At 44.1% G+C, this 19,562-nt stretch overlaps 1 protein-coding gene and 1 long non-coding RNA gene across 2 annotated transcripts; both read left to right on the top strand.

Moving 5' to 3' along the window:
- Positions 1-6: 6 nt before the first annotated feature.
- On the top strand, positions 7-4,456 carry LOC118088819 (interferon-induced transmembrane protein 2). The gene is made up of 2 exons (XM_035122928.3): positions 7-209; positions 3,804-4,456. Exons 1-2 carry the CDS (start codon positions 15-17, stop codon positions 3,987-3,989), a joined length of 381 nt encoding a protein of 126 aa, XP_034978819.1. The 5' UTR covers positions 7-14; the 3' UTR covers positions 3,990-4,456.
- Positions 4,457-16,783: 12,327 nt separating this feature from the next.
- On the top strand, positions 16,784-19,523 carry LOC118088827 (uncharacterized). The gene is made up of 2 exons (XR_015948779.1): positions 16,784-16,999; positions 18,872-19,523. It is a non-coding gene; the product is annotated as an uncharacterized LOC118088827 (long non-coding RNA).
- Positions 19,524-19,562: the final 39 nt, after the last annotated feature.

The raw sequence follows: 19,562 nt of genomic DNA, 5'->3' as shown, positions 1-19,562 counted from the left end.
GGGGACCTCTCACCATGCAGACCGCTCCGCACCCTGTCGCCATCCACATGCAGCCCCACGACGGCAAAGAGTCGGGCGCGCCGCCGTACCCCTACGCCAGAGCGGTCGCGGGCCCGCAACCCCAGGACTACGTGCTGTGGTCCTTGTTCAGCTTCTCGTTCCTGAACGCCTGCTGCCTCGGCTTCGCCGCTCTCGTCTTCTCCATCAAGGTGAGGGAGCACACGAGAGCTGCTTGACCTTCCTCTCCTCTCTGCTGCCTCCCTTCAGTATTGACTTCTCCCTTGCACCCCGCTTTGGCTGGGTATAGTTATTTCTTGCTCCTTCCTCCGCCTAACCTGGAGCGCTCCCCTGCTTTACTGAGGCAGTCTCCTTTATTTCTTCTACATCCCTCTTTAGAAGTCATTGCCGCTTTTGGCCACTTTCTTGGCCAGCTTTATACAGTACCTTAATCAGGTCGTCGTCCCCAGACAAGTAGAAATTCAACAGGTGCAGCTTCTCTACAACAACCTGTTTTCTGAAACACATCACCTGTTGAATTTCTGCCTGCCATGAAGCTCTTATGAGGGCATGGCCCCCACAAACGAAATGTGTTGATTGTAAGTTAACTCTCAAAAGATTTTCCACCACACCCATTCCCAAGGAAGTTTTAATTCCCGTTACCTCATCTAGCGATGGTTTCATTAAAAGAACAGGATAATTGTAGAATGGAAAATAACAGGCTGATGTTTACCACGCATTAGCAGACGTTTGCTGCACTCAGAGTTCTAAACCAATGGATGTGCTTGGCACTTCTTCTTTTTTTAATAATTAAATATTAAATATATAAGCATATTCATTACTGTTATTTTCTAGCCGTTTGGAATCTGACGTTCTGTACAGTTCAATTTGAACATAAATCTTCAACAGCAAAAACAAACAAACCATCAACTTTAGTTCTTAAGACTGTAATATGATGTCAGCAATTCCCTTACAATGGTGGCATATTGCTTTAAGACAGAAAGAAAAGAACATCGCAAAATTAAAAGCACAGCATACAAGTAATTGTGTCTCTCATTCTCTGCAGTGTTTGTGAATGTAATGAAGGTTCCACCATTTTCCAGAGACAGTGTCCTCGTCACGTCCAACAACATACCCCCTCCCCACCCTTTCTTTACATACATAAGTGTCTGGGGACTTCTATTTCAGTGTATCTGAAGAAGTGTGCATCCACACGAAAGCTCATACCAAAATAAAAACTTAGTTGGTCTTTAAGGTGCTGCTGGAAGGAATTTTTTGATTTTATGTTCTAATGTGCATTTGTTAAATTCTAGAATAGCAGTAGTAATAAATCTACTGTAGCAAAAAGGACAAAGAGGCTTTGTGGCACATGAGAAGCTAACAGGCAGATTTTGGTAGCCTGAGGTTCTGTATAGGGTCTGGCTTTCTGGGAAGGGCACAACACATGCTTACGATGAAAGTTGAGAAATGACGTGTTGTGATTTGGTCCTTGTTGTTGAGCCAGTGTGGTGTAGTGGTTAAGAGCGGTAGACTTGTAATCTGGTGAACCAGGTTCGCGTCTCTGCTCCTCCACATGCAGCTGCTGGGTGACCTTGGGCTAGTCATACTTCTCTGAAGTCTCTCAGGCTCACTCGCCTCAGAGTGTTTGTTGTGAGGGAGGAAGGGAAAGGAGAATGTTATCCGCTTTGAGACTCCTTAGGGTAGTAATAAAGCGGGATATCAAATCCAAACTACTACTACTACTACTCCTCCTCCTCTTCTTCTTCTTCTTCTTCTTCTTCTTCTTCTTCTTCTTCTTCTTCTTCTTCTTCTTCTTCTTCTTCTTCTTCTTCTTCATATTTGCCAGAATTGTTGGGTGAAATCAAACTGCCTTCATGGCCCCTCTTTTCCACATTAAAACTGTATGCATAGTAAGTGACCATGTAGTGAGATGCTGGGCCATATTCTGGCACCCTTATTCTGTCATCCCCAGTGGCATGTCTTTTACTACCTGGGGCAGTCACTGATTTTGCCATGCCTCTCTCCCCTCCTCTCTGAATGTCCTTCCCTTCTCTCCCGCTTCCCAAGGGGCGGTGGGGGCGGCTCGCCCCGAGCGACGCAATCCCAGGGGCGCCATCAAGGCGGCCCGCCCCACCCCCGGAACCTGCACCCCGCCCCTCTGGGAGGCGCACCACGCCCCCAGAATGGGCGCCAGCCCCGCCCCCGGTGCCGGAGCATGAAGCTTTGCCACTGCTGGAAAGTAGGACTCGAACCAGTGGCTTCAAAGTACAAGAAAGGAGATTCCAACTAAACTTCAGGAAAAACTTTCTGACAGTAAGAGCTCTTTGACAATGGAACAGACTCCCTTTGAAGGTTTTGAATTCTTCTCCCTCGGAGATGTTTAAGCAGAGGCTGGCTGGCCACCTGTCATGGATGCTTTAGTTGAGATTCCTGCATTGCAGGGGGTTGGACTAGATGACCCTTGGGTCCCTTCCAACTCCACAATACTATTAATTCTATGAGAAAGGAGCCAAAAGAGGAAAATTGCTCCTGCCCCCCCAACAAAGTCCTCCCCCCCACCACAAAAATCCTGGCTGTGCCCATGCAGACATGGAGCTTTAAAATGTGGACTTGTGCCTGGAAAAAGCGGGGCAAAAGGTAAGTGTGGATAAGCCCCCAGTCTTTGCTTTTAGAATGAGCGAAATGCTTTTAAAAGGCAAGGTTGTAAGTATTGCATTAGTGGTTTGTTCTCAAAATGTTTTCTAATAATGATGGAATACCTATATCAAAGGTAAAGGTAAAGGGACCCCTGACCATTAGGTCCAGTCGTCACCGACTCTGGGGTTGCGGCGCTCATCTTGTGTTATTGGCTGAGGGAGCCAGCGTATAGCTTCCAGGTCATGTGGCCAGCATGACAAAGCCGCTTCTGGCGAACCAGAGCAGCGCACAGAAACACTGTTTACCTTCCCGCTGGAGCAGTACCTATTTATCTACTTGCACTTTGATGTGCTTTCGAACTGCTAGGTTGGCAGGAAACTATATCAAACAAATCCACAATTATAGTTCCTCTATTCCAGGGGTGGGGGAACTTTTTTTGTTTGTTTCTGGGGGCTCTATTCTCTGTTGTGGAGGTTGTTGACAGGATTGGATCTGGTTGTGGGCAGGACCAATGACAATAAGGGGAAGGGCTACTCTTCTCTTCTCTGCACCCCCTCCTTTCCTCTGTCCCTCCGACACTGGTTTCCATTATGAGTTCTGGGAGGTGAAGAAACGAAAGATTTATTTTCCTCCCTGTGCAGCACAGAAATGAAAATTGCTGGTAGCTCTGGGGTAGAAATTCCCATCTGTAGACCACAGACACTTACACATCGTGCCCCACCAGCTGCAGGTGTCTTCTGTTGCGTGGGAGAGAAAGTGGGTCTGTGCTTCTAAACAGAGGAGACTGAATTAAGAAACAGAGGTAACACGAAACAGCAGAGCAGCTAGATCACACCCAGCCAATATCCTCCCATTTGCAAATACTGGCACAGGACTGCCAGAATTACTGAGCTAATGCGTGTGAAGTATTGAGAGCACGTTGGTAGGGAGGAAGGCGGCCGGAACTCAGTGGAAATGGCTGCTGATAAAACAGCTACGCAATACCTAGTTGAATCCCACGCCAAAATCTTAATCTAGCATGTATAATCACCATGTTTAAACAACCATGAAAAGTCTGTAGGGGCTTTAGATATTCCAAGCCTATCCAAATGTACTTTCAGTGTTAATTCTCATTGTTATTTTTAATTTTTAATTATATTTTTTCTCCCTCCCCTACCTGCCACTTTCAGTCAAGGGATCGCAAAGTTGTTGGAGATCCTGAAGGTGCGGCTACTTATGGCAGGACCTCCAAGTGTCTGAACATCGCTGCTCTGATAGTGAGCATCATAATATTCATCATCCTCATCGTCATCCTTGCTACCTCTGCAGCAGTTTTCCGAGCACAATTCCAAGAGATGATGAAGAATCACCAATAACTGTAGTGTTGGCTCAGTGGCAAATTGAGAAGGCAGAATATGCCCCCCAGCATTATAGCATTGCTTGTAAGCTTTGGCTTGCCTTTGCTTCTCTGATTGTACCCAACCTGCTCATCCACTTGCAAGGAAGGAGGCATTCCACACAGCACCTGGGCATGTTTGCCTCAGGGTCCCTTCCAACTCCATAATTCTATGATTCTATGAAAAATGGAGGAGAGACTCAGATGTCATCTTGAACTTCACCATCCAGTTTAAGATGCTTATTGAGAAACGACATTTGTTTGATGCTCTTTCTTTGTTCAAGATCTGGATTATTGGCCTTCCTTCATTCTGTTGCTCATTAAATTTAATCATTATTTTTTATGATGTTCAACAAGTTTCTTACTCAAGATGTGTACTGCAGCTTTTCTGTATCGAAACACGAAGTCTGGGGTGAATTCTGAGCAAATAAAAACATGCCTACCTTATTCTGCATCAATTGCTTTCTTGTTGGTATAAAACTTAAAACATTGAGGCTCCCCTTTTGTAGGATTCTTCAATATTATGGTTTCAGTGGCCAGATTGGATGCAACATGGAGATTCATTTAAAAGCTCCAAATATCCTTAGATCCATTAAACATTTTTATATATGTAACCATTTAATTCTCTCTCTCACACACGACATCTTTTAATTAAAATGGTCCTAGTTGTAAGAATTAGCATTCCTGACTCTTTATCTTCAGCCTAGAATTAAATCACAGAGGAAAGCACACACTCTCATGACAACAGTGTACAGTTTGGATGGTGGGTTGATGCTGCCTTCTGTCCCAAAAGATACACCCCATGAGAGAAAGTTGCATGTTGGGAGAAGCTTGCTCATTTATTCTCTTGTATACCTCCCTAGCGGATCATGCCTTAGTAGCTGAGAAACATTTGTGTTGTTACGCCATCAACATATAGGCAACTCCCAATTTATGTGGGGGTAACATTCCAAGGCATCGGATGTTTAAGTGAAATCATGTACATTTGAAGCACTATTGAAAAAGCCTGCAAACACCCCGTTCTGCCCCTTTATGTGACATTTTTGGGTCACTTCCAGGTTCGGGGCGATGCACATGCACATATTAGTCGCCTAAAATGGCCACTGCCTGTATATGGTGCTTTACAGAGAAGACATGTTCTTGCTCCAAGGGGCTTACAATCCTAAATGTTGCCTTTTAATGGCCTCTCACTGCCTCAGTGCTGGCTGGCAGTCTTCCAAATTTTTAGGGGGGCTGGCGCCATGTTTATTTGTGCTTATAATTTGATGATTGCCAGATGCTGTTTCTTGTAGCAGCAGCTATCATTCCACTTTGTTAGAAAGCTTTTGTGAATTTTCCTCTTCTTTAGGGAAGGGGAAATGGTTGCCCTCCGGATGTTGGATTTTGAGATTACTAGGTATGTATCCAAAGCCATGTGTGCACTCCACCGCTCATCAGCTTTTGCTTTAAATATATGGCATGTGCACAGCCTTCTTTGAACCTCTTTATCCTGGCTTTTCACACTTGAGATGCATATTTTTGGGACCCATCTTATTTCTGTGATTTTAAGTTGTTTCAAACTATTTAGTGATCTTTTTAAAGTGTACCCTGCCCTGGGACATTAGAATGAAGGGTGGGTGAATATAGTGATGATAATGATGATAAATGATAAATAAAAAGGAGCTTATCGTTGCTAAACAACCGGCAGAAAAATTATTAAGGGGTTCACCAAGATGCTCAGCAGTTTTCAAATGGTCTGCGAGTGGAAAGTTTGGAAATCACTGTTCTAAAAAGCCTTTCAAAATTAATCTGAAAGGGTTCTTTTGTCATCCAGGGAGAATTGTTGTTGGGCAGCTTATAAAGAGAATAAATATGACCCAAATATTAAAATGGGGCTTACTCCTCCCAACACTTTGACTTCACCCCCAAAGATGCATTCCTCCATAGTCTCCCGAAATGCCAACAATGTCCAACAACTCCACATTAGTAATGTACAGTGGTACCGAACAATTTGACTTCCGAAGGTTTCAACTTCCGAAGTCGACAACCCCGTCAGTCTTTTCGCCGCGCGTGCCCCCGTGAGCGTTCTGCGCCTGCGCAAAGTGGCGCGTGCGGTCGGCACATGCGCAGAAGCGGCACTTCAACAACCGAAGACTTCAACTTAAGAAGACGGCCACGGAACGGATTGTCTTCGTAAGTCGAGGTACCACTGTACTTACTAAATTTATACCCTGCTCTTCCTCTCAAAGGAAACTTGTATATACATCAATGCAAACATATGTACTTTGGGAATGGGAAACTAAAGATGAGGAAGTTAAATAAGTAATGATTAAATGGGCACAGGATATAGGGCATAACATAGAATTTGATGATTGGACAAAACTATGGAAAGTGGATTTGATATTTACGAACTGTATATTGTTAAAAGAGAACTGTATGAAGATGATGTACAGGTGGTATGTCACGCCAACAAAATTGGCAAGAATGTATAAAACTGAACAGAACAATTGTTGGAGGTGTAAAGAAGGGAAATGTACCTTTTCTCATTTGTGGTGGGAATGCAGGAATATCCAAACTTTTTGGGAAATAATATACAGTGGTACCTTGGGTTACAGATGCTTCAGGTTACAAACTCCACTAACCCAGAAATAGTACCTCGGGTTAAGAACTTTGCTTCAGGATGAGAACAGAAATCAAGTGGCGGCAGCGGGAGGTGCCATTAGCTAAAGTGGTACCTCGGGTTAAGAACAGTTTCAGGTTAAGAACAGACCTCCAGAATGAATTAAGTTCTTAACCCGAGGTACCACTGTATAATGAACTGAAAAAAATGTTCAAAATGACTTTTACAAAAAAAACCAGAAGCTTTTCTGATAGGAATTTTGGGACAATTGCCGAAAGAAAAACGAACATTGTTTATGTAAGCAACGACAGCAGCCAGAATTTTGATAGCACAGAACTGGAAGACCGGAGAAATACCATCAAAGGAACAATGGCAAGAGAAGTTGATTAACTATGCAGAGCTGGCAAAGCTAACAGATAGACTATGTGAAAGAGACAATAGTGACTTCGAAAAAGAATGGGAACCATTTACATCATATTTGCAGAAACAGCAAAAAAAAAAAAAACAGAGTCATCGGCAGGATTTAAATAAACATTTGCAATTTTATTTGTAAAGAGCAAGAAATATAATAGTATGATAATATGGAAATATATACAAACAGCAGATTGTAATATGAGATATAATAAACCAGGGGGGGGGGAGTTGAGGGAAGTCAGTAGGAAAGGGGGGAAATTGAAATTTCAATGTAATGTATTGATTGCAGATATTGTTATAAGAGAAAAAACCCAATAAAAATGATTGTAAAAAATGCAAACGTATGTAGATTTAGTCAATTGCTTAAATGGTTAAAGGCAAATGATTAATCACTCATGCATGGTTAACCCTATTTTTATTATTATTGCAACTTTTGTTATCCCCAAGTCCTAACCCATTGGGTGGAGTGTGAATCAGCTACTTCTATGATACACAAATAGCAAGGAGACCCTTCTCCAGCAGGCTCCAGCTCATAGCGCTTCAAAGAGCTCATAGCGCTTCACGATCGCAGGATTCCGGTAATAGGGTTGTTGACGAAGCAACGTCTGGGAGATCCTTGGCCGCCGCTGATCCCAGAACGGAAAGGGGGCGTGGAGAGCCAGAGATAGCCAGAAGCTGCAGGAATATAATAGAAGCCATTGCAGCAGCTGCTTGCCTCCCAATTCTGGGAAGCGCAAAGCGAGTCCATTGCGTGGTGAGCAGGCTCTCCCCAAAAAGCTTTCCCGCCCACCCCAGAGGCTCCCGAGGCATGATCGTAGCGGGGGGGGGCAGGGGAAAGCTTCTCCCCCAAATCAAAATCAATACAAATCAATATAAATATGAGGTTCAGCATCCCCTAACAAAAGCCGCTGCCCCCACAACAAAAATCCTGGCTGCGCCCATGTCCCGAGGTATTTTGCCACAGCATATTACAGACCGCTCTCGTCTTCTCCATCAAGGTGAGGGAGCGCACGAGGGCTACGCGGGTCTCCTATTTGTTTCCACTGCAGTCTTCACTTATCTCTTTCCCCGTGACTGGGTAGTATTTCTTCCTTGCTTTTCTGTTTTATTTACTGGAGCATTCACCTATCTTTGTGAGGCAGTTCTCTTTATTTCCTCTTTCTCCCATGCTAGACTCACTTCCACTTTGTGTTCCTTTCTCAGCAGGCTTTATACCTCTATTGGTTCATAATGATAATGATAATGATAATGATAATGATAATAATAATAATAATAATAATGATACCCCATCCATCTGGCTGGGTTCCCCCTGCCAGTCTGGGCGGCTTACAGCATATATTGTTGCTGTTTAGTCGCTTAGTCGTGTCGGACTCTTCGTGACCCCATGGAGCAGAGCACGTCAGGCACTCCTGTCTTCCACTGCCTCCCGCAGTTTGGTGAGACTCATGTTGGTAGGTGGTAGTGTGATGGTGAGAGTTACTGTTTTCTCCCATGAAAGTACATTTGAAGGAGGAAATTGGAAGGTTGACACTCTCACTTCCTCTTTCAGCTGCTGTACCATACAGTATGTGTTTTTCAAGGCTCAGAGTAATTTTACTAGATTCAACTTTTACACAGGTCCCTTGGGAAAGTGAGGTGTGTGCATTGTTTGTGTGCGTACAGTATCTGTGTTCTGCGAAAGTGGGGAGAGAAGTGAGAACAGATGCTCTTGAAATGGTATAATTTGTTTCTAGGTTCCTCTTCCAACAATGATCACCTTGTTTCCTTTGACTAAACCAGGCATCCCCAAACTCGACCCTTCAGATGTTTTGGGACTACAACTCCCATCATCCCTAGCTAAGAGGACCAGTGGTCAGGAATGATGGGAATTGTAGTCCCAAAACATCTGGAGGGTCGAGTGTGGGGATGCCTGGACTAAACTGTAAATATCAGAGATCCAGTGGTCTCTGGATCTGAGACACATAATCTTATAGATCTCAACTTTTAATTCTTTATTTTTTTTACACGTAATCACCTTAAAACAACCATCAAAATCATCGGTCACCTCTGTGTCCATAGATATAGTCTGAGATTTGTGGGTGGTTTTGTTGTCATCCTACGCAAAAATCATGTGGCTCCATGTTTGGAATAAATGTTTTTGAGGTAATGGGAAGCAACACACCTTTGAAGTCTGTCAGTGTAAGCTTTAATCATGAGGGTTGGGGTGTGGCTTGTATAAAATCATAAGATAAGATAAAATTACTCTTTTAATGGATCTGATTTTTGCCCATGGAAAAGTAAAGTGAATGTGCAGGTGGGCACATGTGCTTCTGTCTGTATTGGGAGAGACGAAAACAGGAGTTGGTTCTTATTACAGTTTCAACATTCCAAATACCAGTACTTCCTTGGGCCTAGAAGGATTGGTGGGCTCTCATTAAAAGAATATGAATGAAGCTGAGGCTAGAATAGGGCGCAACCTTTTGGGAAGCAGGAACTTTCATTTTGCACAATCCTTTGGTCGCTAATAGCACTGATCAGGAAACTCTAAATTTGATTATAATTACACAACAGCCATTTGAGCGTTACCAGTAGGTGTTGTAAGCATGTGCAAATGTTTCCAATATTAATTCTTGTTTGTTTGTTTGAAAAAAATCTCTCCCCTACAGGCAAGGGATTGTAAAGTCGCTGGAAATGCTGAAGATGCAACTAGATATGGCAAGAAAGCCAAGATTCTGAATATCGTTGCAATAGTTCTGGGTGTCTTGTTGTTCCTTTTGATCTGTGGCCCGATTACCAGTGTTTTAGTAGCTTTACAAGCAAGATTCAAGAAGTTGTTTGATGAATGCAAAGTGAACATGGGTGTCTTCGGATCGGGGAGTGGATCTGGAGCACCCTAAACAAATCTTTAAGCACTGGCTGTCCTTTCTTCTGCTCTGACAGTGCCTGTGCCTGCCCTCCTCGTTCATTTGCCAAGGCATGAGACCTTCTGCAAAGCAGTACTACTCACGTTTATGAAGGTGTACTGCCACTGATTGCCTACCATCCAGTTTGAGATGTTTATTGAAAATGCAGTGCTTTTATGAGCAGTGATTTCTTTGTCCCAAGCTCTGGATTTGCAGCATTTCCAGTTCTGTTACTCATGGGAAGTGCCATACTCATTTGTTTTTTCATTATTTTTGGCAAGTTTCCAATTCAGTATGTGTATTAGAGCTTTCCTTTATTGAAATTTTACATTTGATGTGAATTTTAAGAACATAAAACATATTTTGTTATTCCGTGTAAAGTTACTCTGTTAGTCACCCAGTAGAGGGGCATCTTTTCAAACTGGCAGGCTGTTGAGCTCCACCAAGACCCAGCCAGCTCCTCTTCCAATGTTACCACCTTGACTGTCTCCTCCATTGCAAATGAGGCTTTCACACTACTTCCCACGGCCTGTGGAATTGGACAGAGCTCTGGCAGGAAGAAAGAGAATGCCAAACAGTGTAGCAACAACTGTGTAGTGTGATTGGCTTTGCTGCTCATTTGGTTTTTCCGCTTGTTCACTTGTCCAGGTAAGAGGGTACTGCTAGTTTGGCCCAGATCAGATAACTTGTTTCTTGTGGAAATCCAGCCCAGCACTGGAGAAGGATGAGAGAGGAAAAGCTTTTAATCAACCCTTCTCCCTCTTGCTCTGACTACACAATGTTGTCCAGATGGGGAAGCTTGCTAACTTGACATGTGAAGGGGGTGGGACAAAAGGAGTTACTCAGAAATCCAACAAAGATGAGGATAGCAAAGTTTTGGTGCTGGCATCTGTCTGGAAAACTGTGATGAAGAGATGGACAGAGGAGATTACATATAGGGCTGGATGGAAAGGTGAGAAGGGGGGCACACTAGAACACTACAGGTGAAACTCGAAAAATTAGAATATCATCGAAAAGTTCATTTATTTCAGTAATGTAACTTAAAAGGTGAAACCAATATAGGAGATAGACTCATGACATGCAAAGTGAGATATGTCAAGCCTTTATTTGTTGTAATTGTGATTATTATGGTGTACAGGTGAAGAAAACGCCAAATTCACAATCTCAGAAAATTAAAATATCAAATGAAATCAATAAAACAAGGATTGCAAATAGAACAATATTGGACCTCTGAAAAGTAGAAGCATGCATATGTACTCAGTACTTGGTTTGGGCCCCTTTTGCAGCAATTACTGCCTCAATGCGGCATGGCATGGATGCTATCAGCCTGTGGCACTGCTGAGGTGTTATGGAAGACCAGGATGCTTCAATAGCGGCCTTCAGCTCTGCTGCATTGCTCGGTCTCATGTCTCTCATCTTTCTCTTGGCAATACCCCGTAGATTCTCTATGGGGTTCAGGTCAGGCGAGTTCGCTGGCCAATCAAGCACAGTAATCCCATGGGCATTGAACCAGGTTTTGGTACTTTTGACAGTGTGGGCAGGTGCCAGGTCCTGCTGGAAATTGAAGTCAGCATCCCCATAAAGCTCATTAGCGGAAGGAAGCATGAAGTGCTCCAAAATCTCCTGGTAGACGGCTGCGATGACCCTGGACTTAATGAAGCACAGTGGACCAACACCAGCAGATGACATGGCTCCCCAAATCAGCACAGACTGCGGGAACTTCACACTGGACTTCAAGCATCTGGCATTGTGTGCCTCCATTCTTCCTCCAGACTCTGGGTCCTTGGTTTCCAAATGAGATGCAAAAGTTGCTCTCATCAGAAAAGAGGACTTGGGACCACTGAGCAACAGACCAGTTCTTTTTTTCTTCAGCCCAGGTAAGACGCTTCTGACGTTTCTTGTTCAGGAGTGGCTTGACAAGAGAAAAACAACATTTGAAGACATCTCCAGCATCTGTCTGTGTGGTGGCTCTTGATGCACTAACTCCAGCCTCAGTCCACTCCTTGTGAAAGTCCCCAACACATTTGAATGGTCTTTTCCTGACAATCCTTTACAGTCTGCAGTCATCCCTGCTGCTTGTGCACCTTTTTCTTCCACACTTTCCCCTTCCACATTGTTGTTGTTGTTTAGTCGTATCCGACTCTTCGTGACCCCATGGACCATAGCACGCCAGGCACTCCTGTCTTGCACTGCCTCCCGCACTTTGGTCAAAACCATGTTTGTAGCTTCGAGAACACTGTCCAACCATCTCGTCCTCTGTCGTCCCCTTCTCCTTGTGCCCTCCACCTTTCCCAACATCAGGGTCTTTTCCAGGGAGTCTTCTCTTCTCATGAGGTGGCCAAAGTATTGGAGCCTCAGCTTTAGAATATGTCCTTCCAGTGAGCATTCAGGGCTGATTTCCTTAAGAATGGATAGGTTTGATCTTCTTGCAGTCCATGGGACGCTCAAGAGTCTCCTCCAGCACCATAATTCAAAAGCATCAATTCTTCGGCGATCAGCCTTCTTTATGGTCCAGCTCTCACTTCCATACATCACTACTGGGAAAACCATAGCTTTAACTATACGGACCTTTGTAGGTAAGGTGATGTCTCTGCTTTTTAAGATGCTGTCTAGGTTTGTCATTGCTTTTCTCCCAAGAAGCAGGCGTCTTTAAATTTCGTGACTGCTGTCACCATCTGCAGTGATCAAGGAGCCCAAGAAAGTAAAATCTCTCACTGCCTCCATTTCTTCCCCTTCTATTTGCCAGGAGGTGATGGGACCAGTGGCCACGATCTTGGTTTTTTTGACGTTGAGCTTCAGACCATATTTTGCGCTCTCCTCTTTCACCCTCATTAAAAGGTTCTTTAATTCCTCCTCACTTTCTGCCATCAAGGTTGTGTCATCTGCATATCTGAGGTTGTTGATATTTCTTCCGGCAATCTTAATTCCGGCTTGGGATTCATCTAGTCCAGCCTTTCGCATGATGAATTCTGCATATAAGTTAAATAAGCAGGGAGACAATATACAACCTTGTCGTACTCCTTTCCCAATTTTGAACCAATCAGTTGTTCCATATCCAGTTCTAACTGGAGCTTCTTGTCCCACATAGAGATTTCTCAGGAGACAGATGAGGTGATCAGGCACTCCCATTTCTTTAAGAACTTGCCATAGTTTGCTGTGGTCGACACAGTCAAAGGCTTTTGCATAGTCAATGAAGCAGAAGTAGACGTTTTTCTGGAACTCTCTAGCTTTCTCCATAATCCAGCGCATGTTTGCTATTTGGTCTCTGGTTCCTCTGCCCCTTCGAAATCCAGCTTGCACTTCTTGGAGTTCTCGGTCCACATACTGCCTAAGCCTGCCTTGTAGAATTTTAAGCATAACCTTGCTAGCGTGTGAAATGAGCGCAATTGTTCAGTAGTTGGAGCATTCTTTGGCACTGCCCTTCTTTGGGATTGGGATGTAGACTGATCTTCTCCAATCCTCTGGCCATTCCTGAGTTTTCCAAACTTGCTGGCATATTGGGTGTAGCACCTTAACAGCATCATCTTTTAAAATTTTAAATAGTTCAGCTGGAATATCATCACTTCCACTGGCCTTGTTATTAGCAGTGCTTTCTAAGACCCATTTGACTTCACTCTCCAAGATGTCTGGCTCAAGGTCAGCAACCACACTACCTGGGGTGTACGAGACCTCCATATCTTTCTGGTATAATTCCTCTGTGTATTCTTGCCACCTCTTCTTGATGTCTCCTGCTTCTGTTAGGTCCTTACCACTTTTGTCCTTTATTATGGTAATCTTTGTACGAAATGTTCCTTTCATATCTCCAATTTTCTTGAACAGATCACTGGTTTTCCCCATTCTATTGTTTTCCTCTATTTCTTTGCATTGCTCATTTAAGAAGACCCTCTTGTCTCTCCTTGCTATTTTTTGGAAATCTGCATTCAGTTTCCTGTATCTTTCCCTATCTCCCTTGCATTTTGCTTGCCTCCTCTCCTCCGCTATTTGTAAGGCCTCGTTGGACAGCCATTTTGCTTTCTTGCATTTCCTTTTCCTTGGGATGGTTTTCGTTGCTGCCTCCTGTATAATGTTACAAGCCTCCATCCATAGTTCTTCAGGCACTCTGTCCACCAAATCTAAATCCTTAAACCTGTTCCTCACTTCCACTGTGTATTCATAAGGGATTTGATTTAGATTGTATCTTACTGGCCCAGTGGTTTTCCCTACTTTCTTCAGTTTAAGATGGAATTTTGCTAAAAGAAGCTGATGATCTGAGTTACAGTCAGCTCCAGGTCTTGTTTTTGCTGACTGTATAGAGCTTCTCCATCTTTGGCTGCAGAGAATATAATCAATCTGATTTCGATGCTACCCATTTGGTGATATCCATGTGTAGAGTCGTCTCTTGTGTTGTTGGAATAGAGTGTTTGTGATGACCAGCTTGTTCTCTTGACAGAACTCTATTAGCCTTTGCCCTGCTTCATTTTGAACTCCAAGGCCAAACTTGCCAGTTGTTCCTTTTATCTCTTGATTCTCTTGATTTTTATCTCTTGATTCCAATCCCCTGTAATGAGAAGAACATCCTTCTTTGGTGTCATTTCTAGAAGGTGTTGTAAGTCTTCATAGAATTGGTCAATTTCACTTTCTTCAGCACCGGTAGTTGGTGCATAAACTTGGATTACTGTGATGTTAAAAGGTCTGCCTTGGATTCGTATCGAGATCATTCTGTCATTTTTGAGATTGCATCCCATTACAGCTTTTGCCACTCTTTTGTTGACTATGAGGGCCACTCCATTTCTTCTACGGGATTCTTGCCAACAGTAGTAGATATGATAGTCATCCGAACTGAATTTGCCCATTCCCTTCCATTTTAGTTCACTGATGCCCAGGATGTCAATATTTATTCTTGCCATCTCATTTTTGACCACATCCAGCTTACCTTTGTCCATGGTTCTTACATTCCAGGTTCCTATGCAATATTTTTCTTTACAGCATCGGACTTTCCTTTCGCTTCCAGGCATATCCGCAACTGGCCCAGCCGCTTCATCAGCTCTGAATCTACTTGTACTTGTCCTCCGCTCTTCCTCAGTAGCATGTTGGACGCCTTCCGACCTGAGGGGCTCATCTTCCAGCGTCATAACTTTTATATGCCTGTTGTCTTTGTCCATGGAGTTTTCTTGGCAGGGATACTGGAGTGGCTTGCCAGTTCCTTCTCCAGGTGGATCACGTTTAGTCAAAACTCTCCACTATGACCTGTCCATCTTGGGTGGCCCTGCATGGCATAGCTCATAGCTTCTCTGAGTTATTCAAGCCCCTTCGCCACGACAAGGCATTGATCCATGAAGGGGGCCTTCCACATAACTTTCCATTAATGTGCTTTGATACAGCACTTTGGGAACATCCAACTTCTTTTGCAATTACCTTTTGAGGCTTTCCCTCATTATGGAGGGTCTCAATGATGGCATTCTGCACAACTGTCAGGTCAGCAGCCTTTACCATGATTGTGATTCCTACTGAAGCAGACTGAGAGACCATTTAAAGGCTCAGGAACCCTTTGCAGGTGTTATGGATTGAGTAGCTAAACACTATTCTAATTTTCAAATACAGACCACTCTCTTTTTTTGGAAATTATTCTCTTTTTATTTTTGCAAGGACAAGAAGTGGGTCTTGTCATCTGGACAGCCCAGGACATCCATGCACACTGCCCAGGCTTCTGTCCTGGGGAGGTCACTTCAATGCTGCTAACACAGCAATTTGACTTCATCCTCAGAGGCACACTCCATTGTCTCTTGAGAAAGACAAATGCCAACAACAAGAACAAGAAGCTAGTGTTGAGTGCGAAAAATGGGATCTTTATTCCCTCTATATTAATTTGCTTGAATGAGAACAGGGGATGGTGTCTGAAGAGTCAGAACCACACCAGAACAAATCAATTTAATAATTGACAAATGGTGAAAAATTGTAGATATTCATTAAAAACAGTGAAGCTGTTGTATCAAACAAAGACATGTTTCATTAAAGGCCAAGTCTGTGACCATTCAATAAATTTTGTTACTGTTGTATTAAAGTAGAATAACTGAAGCACCTACAATATGGTTACAAGTACACGATAAAAGAGTTAATGAAATATAAACTAGTTGTATTAACTAATGCAGGTATATTAAGAGACACGGGTGGCGCTGTGGTCTAAACCACTGAGCCTAGGGCTTGCCGATTGGAAGGTCGGCAGTTTGAATCCCTGTGACGGGGTGAACTCCCGTTGGTCGGTCCCTGCTCCTGCCAACCTAGCAGTTCGAAAGCATGGCAAAGTGCAAGTAGATGAATAGGGGTCCCTTTACCTTTAATATGAGAGCAATCAGTGCAGCTTTACTTCTTACAGTCTCCTGTTCAGCTAACGTTAAAAGCAAAAGCAGTGAAAATGTATTAATATACTATAAATAATTAAATGAATTATTCCAGAGAAAGCAATTAATTCAGTTAGTTATTAGCTACATTTAATTCCCAGCATAAAATAAATTATATCTACAGTGGAAATTCCAGAATTCTCAAGTAGTATTCCAGATAAGAAACAAAAAGTCCAACACTTTCCCCAAAAACGAGGGGTGCGTGCACATCGCCACCCGTTCGTTGAATCACGGTTTCCACCTCGCGAAAATTGTTGCAGCTGGAAGAAAGTGGTTTCGAAGCGGGCCTTGGCGAAGCCCCCGGGGGCAGCACCGCCTCCCACTGCGCATAATTCGCCCCCCACTCGCCCCCACCCGCTGCGCTCCTTCGTTTTCGTTTTCTGCGAATCTGGGGGGGGCAGATTCAGCCCGGGGGCACGTCCTGCCCAATCAGAGCGCGAGAGCCACGCCCGCGCCCAGCCCCAGGCAGACTCCAGCGGCGCGCCCTGCGCTAGCCGTTGCCACTCGCTGGGGACCTCTCACCATGCAGACCGCTCCGCACCCTGTCGCCATCCACATGCAGCCCCACGACGGCAAAGAGTCGGGCGCGCCGCCGTACCCCTACGCCAGAGCGGTCGCGGGCCCGCAACCCCAGGACCACGTGCTGTGGTCCTTGTTCAGCTTCTAGTTCCTGAACGCCTGCTGCCTCGGCTTCGCCGCTCTCGTCTTCTCCATCAAGGTAAGGGAGCACACGAGAGCTGCTTGACCTTCCTCTCCACTCTGCTGTGCCAGTCTCCTTTATTTCTTCTACCTCCCTCTTTAGAGTCATTGCCGCTTTTGGCCACTCTCTTGGCCAGCTTTATACCTTAATCAGGTCCCACCGGACCCCCCCCCCCACCAGACGAGTAGCAATTCAACAGGTACAGCTTCTCTACAACAACCTGTTTTCTGAAACACATCACCTGTTGAATTTGGTAGCTTTGAGAACGCTGTCCAACCATCTCGCCCTCTGTGGTCCCCTTCTCCTTGTGCCCTCAATCTTTCCCAGCAACCGGGTCTTTTCCAGGGAGTCTTCTCATGACGTGGCCAAAGTATTGGAGCCTCAGCTTCAGGATCTGTCCTTCCAGTGAGCACTCAGGGCTGATTCAGGAAGTTGAAGTTCAGCAGATGCAGGTTCCCAACAGTTTGTTTTAAGGAACACTTTACCTGTTGAATTTCTTTCCGCCACACAGCTCTAGTATACATATGAGCCCTGAAAAGTGTCAACTCTTAACAAGCACTCTAGCACCCCCTTTCCTTTGAAGTTTCCCCATAAACCCCTGAAAGTACATTATGCAAACTTGTACACCATGCTTGTAACATGATACATCTGTAAAACATGTTCTTATTAAGTGATCCACAAATTAGTAGAAAAACCTTCGGAACTGTTCTTTGGTTTTCTGGAGTAGCCTACAGTGGAATCTCGGTTTACGACCACAATCCATTCAACGGAGGCGGTTGGAAACCGAGGTGTTCACAAACCAAAGGCATCTGGTTTCCGGGGGGATTGAGTGCTTCTCTGCACGTGCGTGCTGCGTAGATCGCTTCTGCGCATGCACCGCCGCAAGACACCGCGGAACCCGGATGTAAACACTTCCGGGTCTGTGGCATTCGCTCCCCGAAGCGTTCGCAAACGGAGGCAGACGTAAACCGAGGTGTGACTGTATTTGTACCACCATTCTCCAGCAAAAGTGCCTTAATATTTTTTTCCTCTTCTTGCCACTCTCAATTTGTGCATCAGTTTTTCTGTACAGGCAATACACCATACTTTCTTGTACAGTACTAAGCATTCACGTTTGTAGCTTTTAAGTTCAACATTGTACTGTATAAGTCTTTTCTTTCAGAATGACTGAAATGCTATTTTAAGACAAGCTTATAAAGTATTGCAATAGCTGTTTGTTCTCAAAATGTTTTCTGATAATGGATTGATGGAATAACAAATATTAAACAAGTCTACAGGATGGGGCAATCACAGTTCCTGTATTACAGGGGTAAGGAATATTTTTTTTGTGCTGAAGACCCCATTCCCTCCAGGGTGATATCAGCATGGGTGGCTATTGGCAGGACTGGATTTGGTGATGGTTAGGGCCAGTGACAATAAGGCTACTCGTCTTTTCTCTCTCTCTCCCAACCTGCTACCTACACTGGTCTCTCCAACACTGGTTTTCATGATGGGTGGGAAGGTAGAGAAACAACAGGTTTCTCTTCCACCCTACCCAGCAGAGAAATGAAACTGGCTGGTAGCTCTGGGTGAGAGTGGGGCCCAGGGACTGGGGCCAAGAAGATGGGGCAACCTAGATTGAAAGTTGCTCCTATCACTAGTCTACAGACAGACACGTGCAACTCTTACATCTTGCCCCAGTGCTGCAAGTCACTTCCGTTGCATGTGGACTACGATTCTATCCAATGCAGTCAGTGTGGAGGAATGTGTGTTTTGATAAGATTAGACAACCATGGAAAGTCTATTGGAGCTTTAGGCATTCAGCACGTACAAATATATATCCATTGTTAATTTTCATAATTAATACTGTTAAAAATTGTCTTCTCTTCCCTCCTCCCACTCCACTTTCAGTCTAGGGATCACAAAGTGCTTGGAGATCCTGAAATTGCGGCTACCTATGGCAGGACTGCCAAAAACCTGAACATCACTGCTCTGATACTGAGCATCATATTCTTCATCGCTTTCATCATCATCATCGTTCGCTTCCCGGCATGGCAGGAATGGGGAAGATGAAGAGGAATTGCCACTGAATGTTGGCTCAGTGGCAAAGTGTGTGCAGAATATTTTCCCTGGCATTATAGCGCTTCTTGTAAGCTTTTGCTGCCTTTTCTTCTCTGAGGCTACCCACCCTACTCTTTCATTTGCAAGGAAGGAGACATTCTACCTGACACCTGGTGCATCCTGCACTTCTGGAGATATGAAGGTCTCAGCACTGTTTGCCTATGAAGGTGGAAGAGAGGCTCTGATGTCATCTTCAACTTTGTCATCCGGTCTGAGACTTTTATTGAGAAAATAGTGTTTGTATGAGTGATGTTTTTCTTTGTCCAATATTTGAATTTGTGGCCTTGCCTCTTCCTGTTACTCATGGGATATAAGCAGTATTTTTTATGATCTGGTTTCTACTTCAACGGGTTTATCACTCAAGATGTAGTATGCTGGGAGTTTTTCTTTATTGAAACATGAATTATGGGATGAATTTTGAGCAAATAAAACTAAGTCCTTATTCTGTGTGAACTCCCCTTCTGTATAGTTCTCCAGTATT

The sequence above is a fragment of the Zootoca vivipara genome, chromosome 1 (assembly GCF_965207765.1).
Source record: "Zootoca vivipara chromosome 1, rZooViv2.hap1.1, whole genome shotgun sequence".
Taxonomy (NCBI): domain Eukaryota; kingdom Metazoa; phylum Chordata; class Lepidosauria; order Squamata; family Lacertidae; genus Zootoca; species Zootoca vivipara.
The sequence above is the reverse complement of the archived record's forward strand: the minus strand, read 5'-3'. Positions and strand labels throughout refer to the sequence as shown.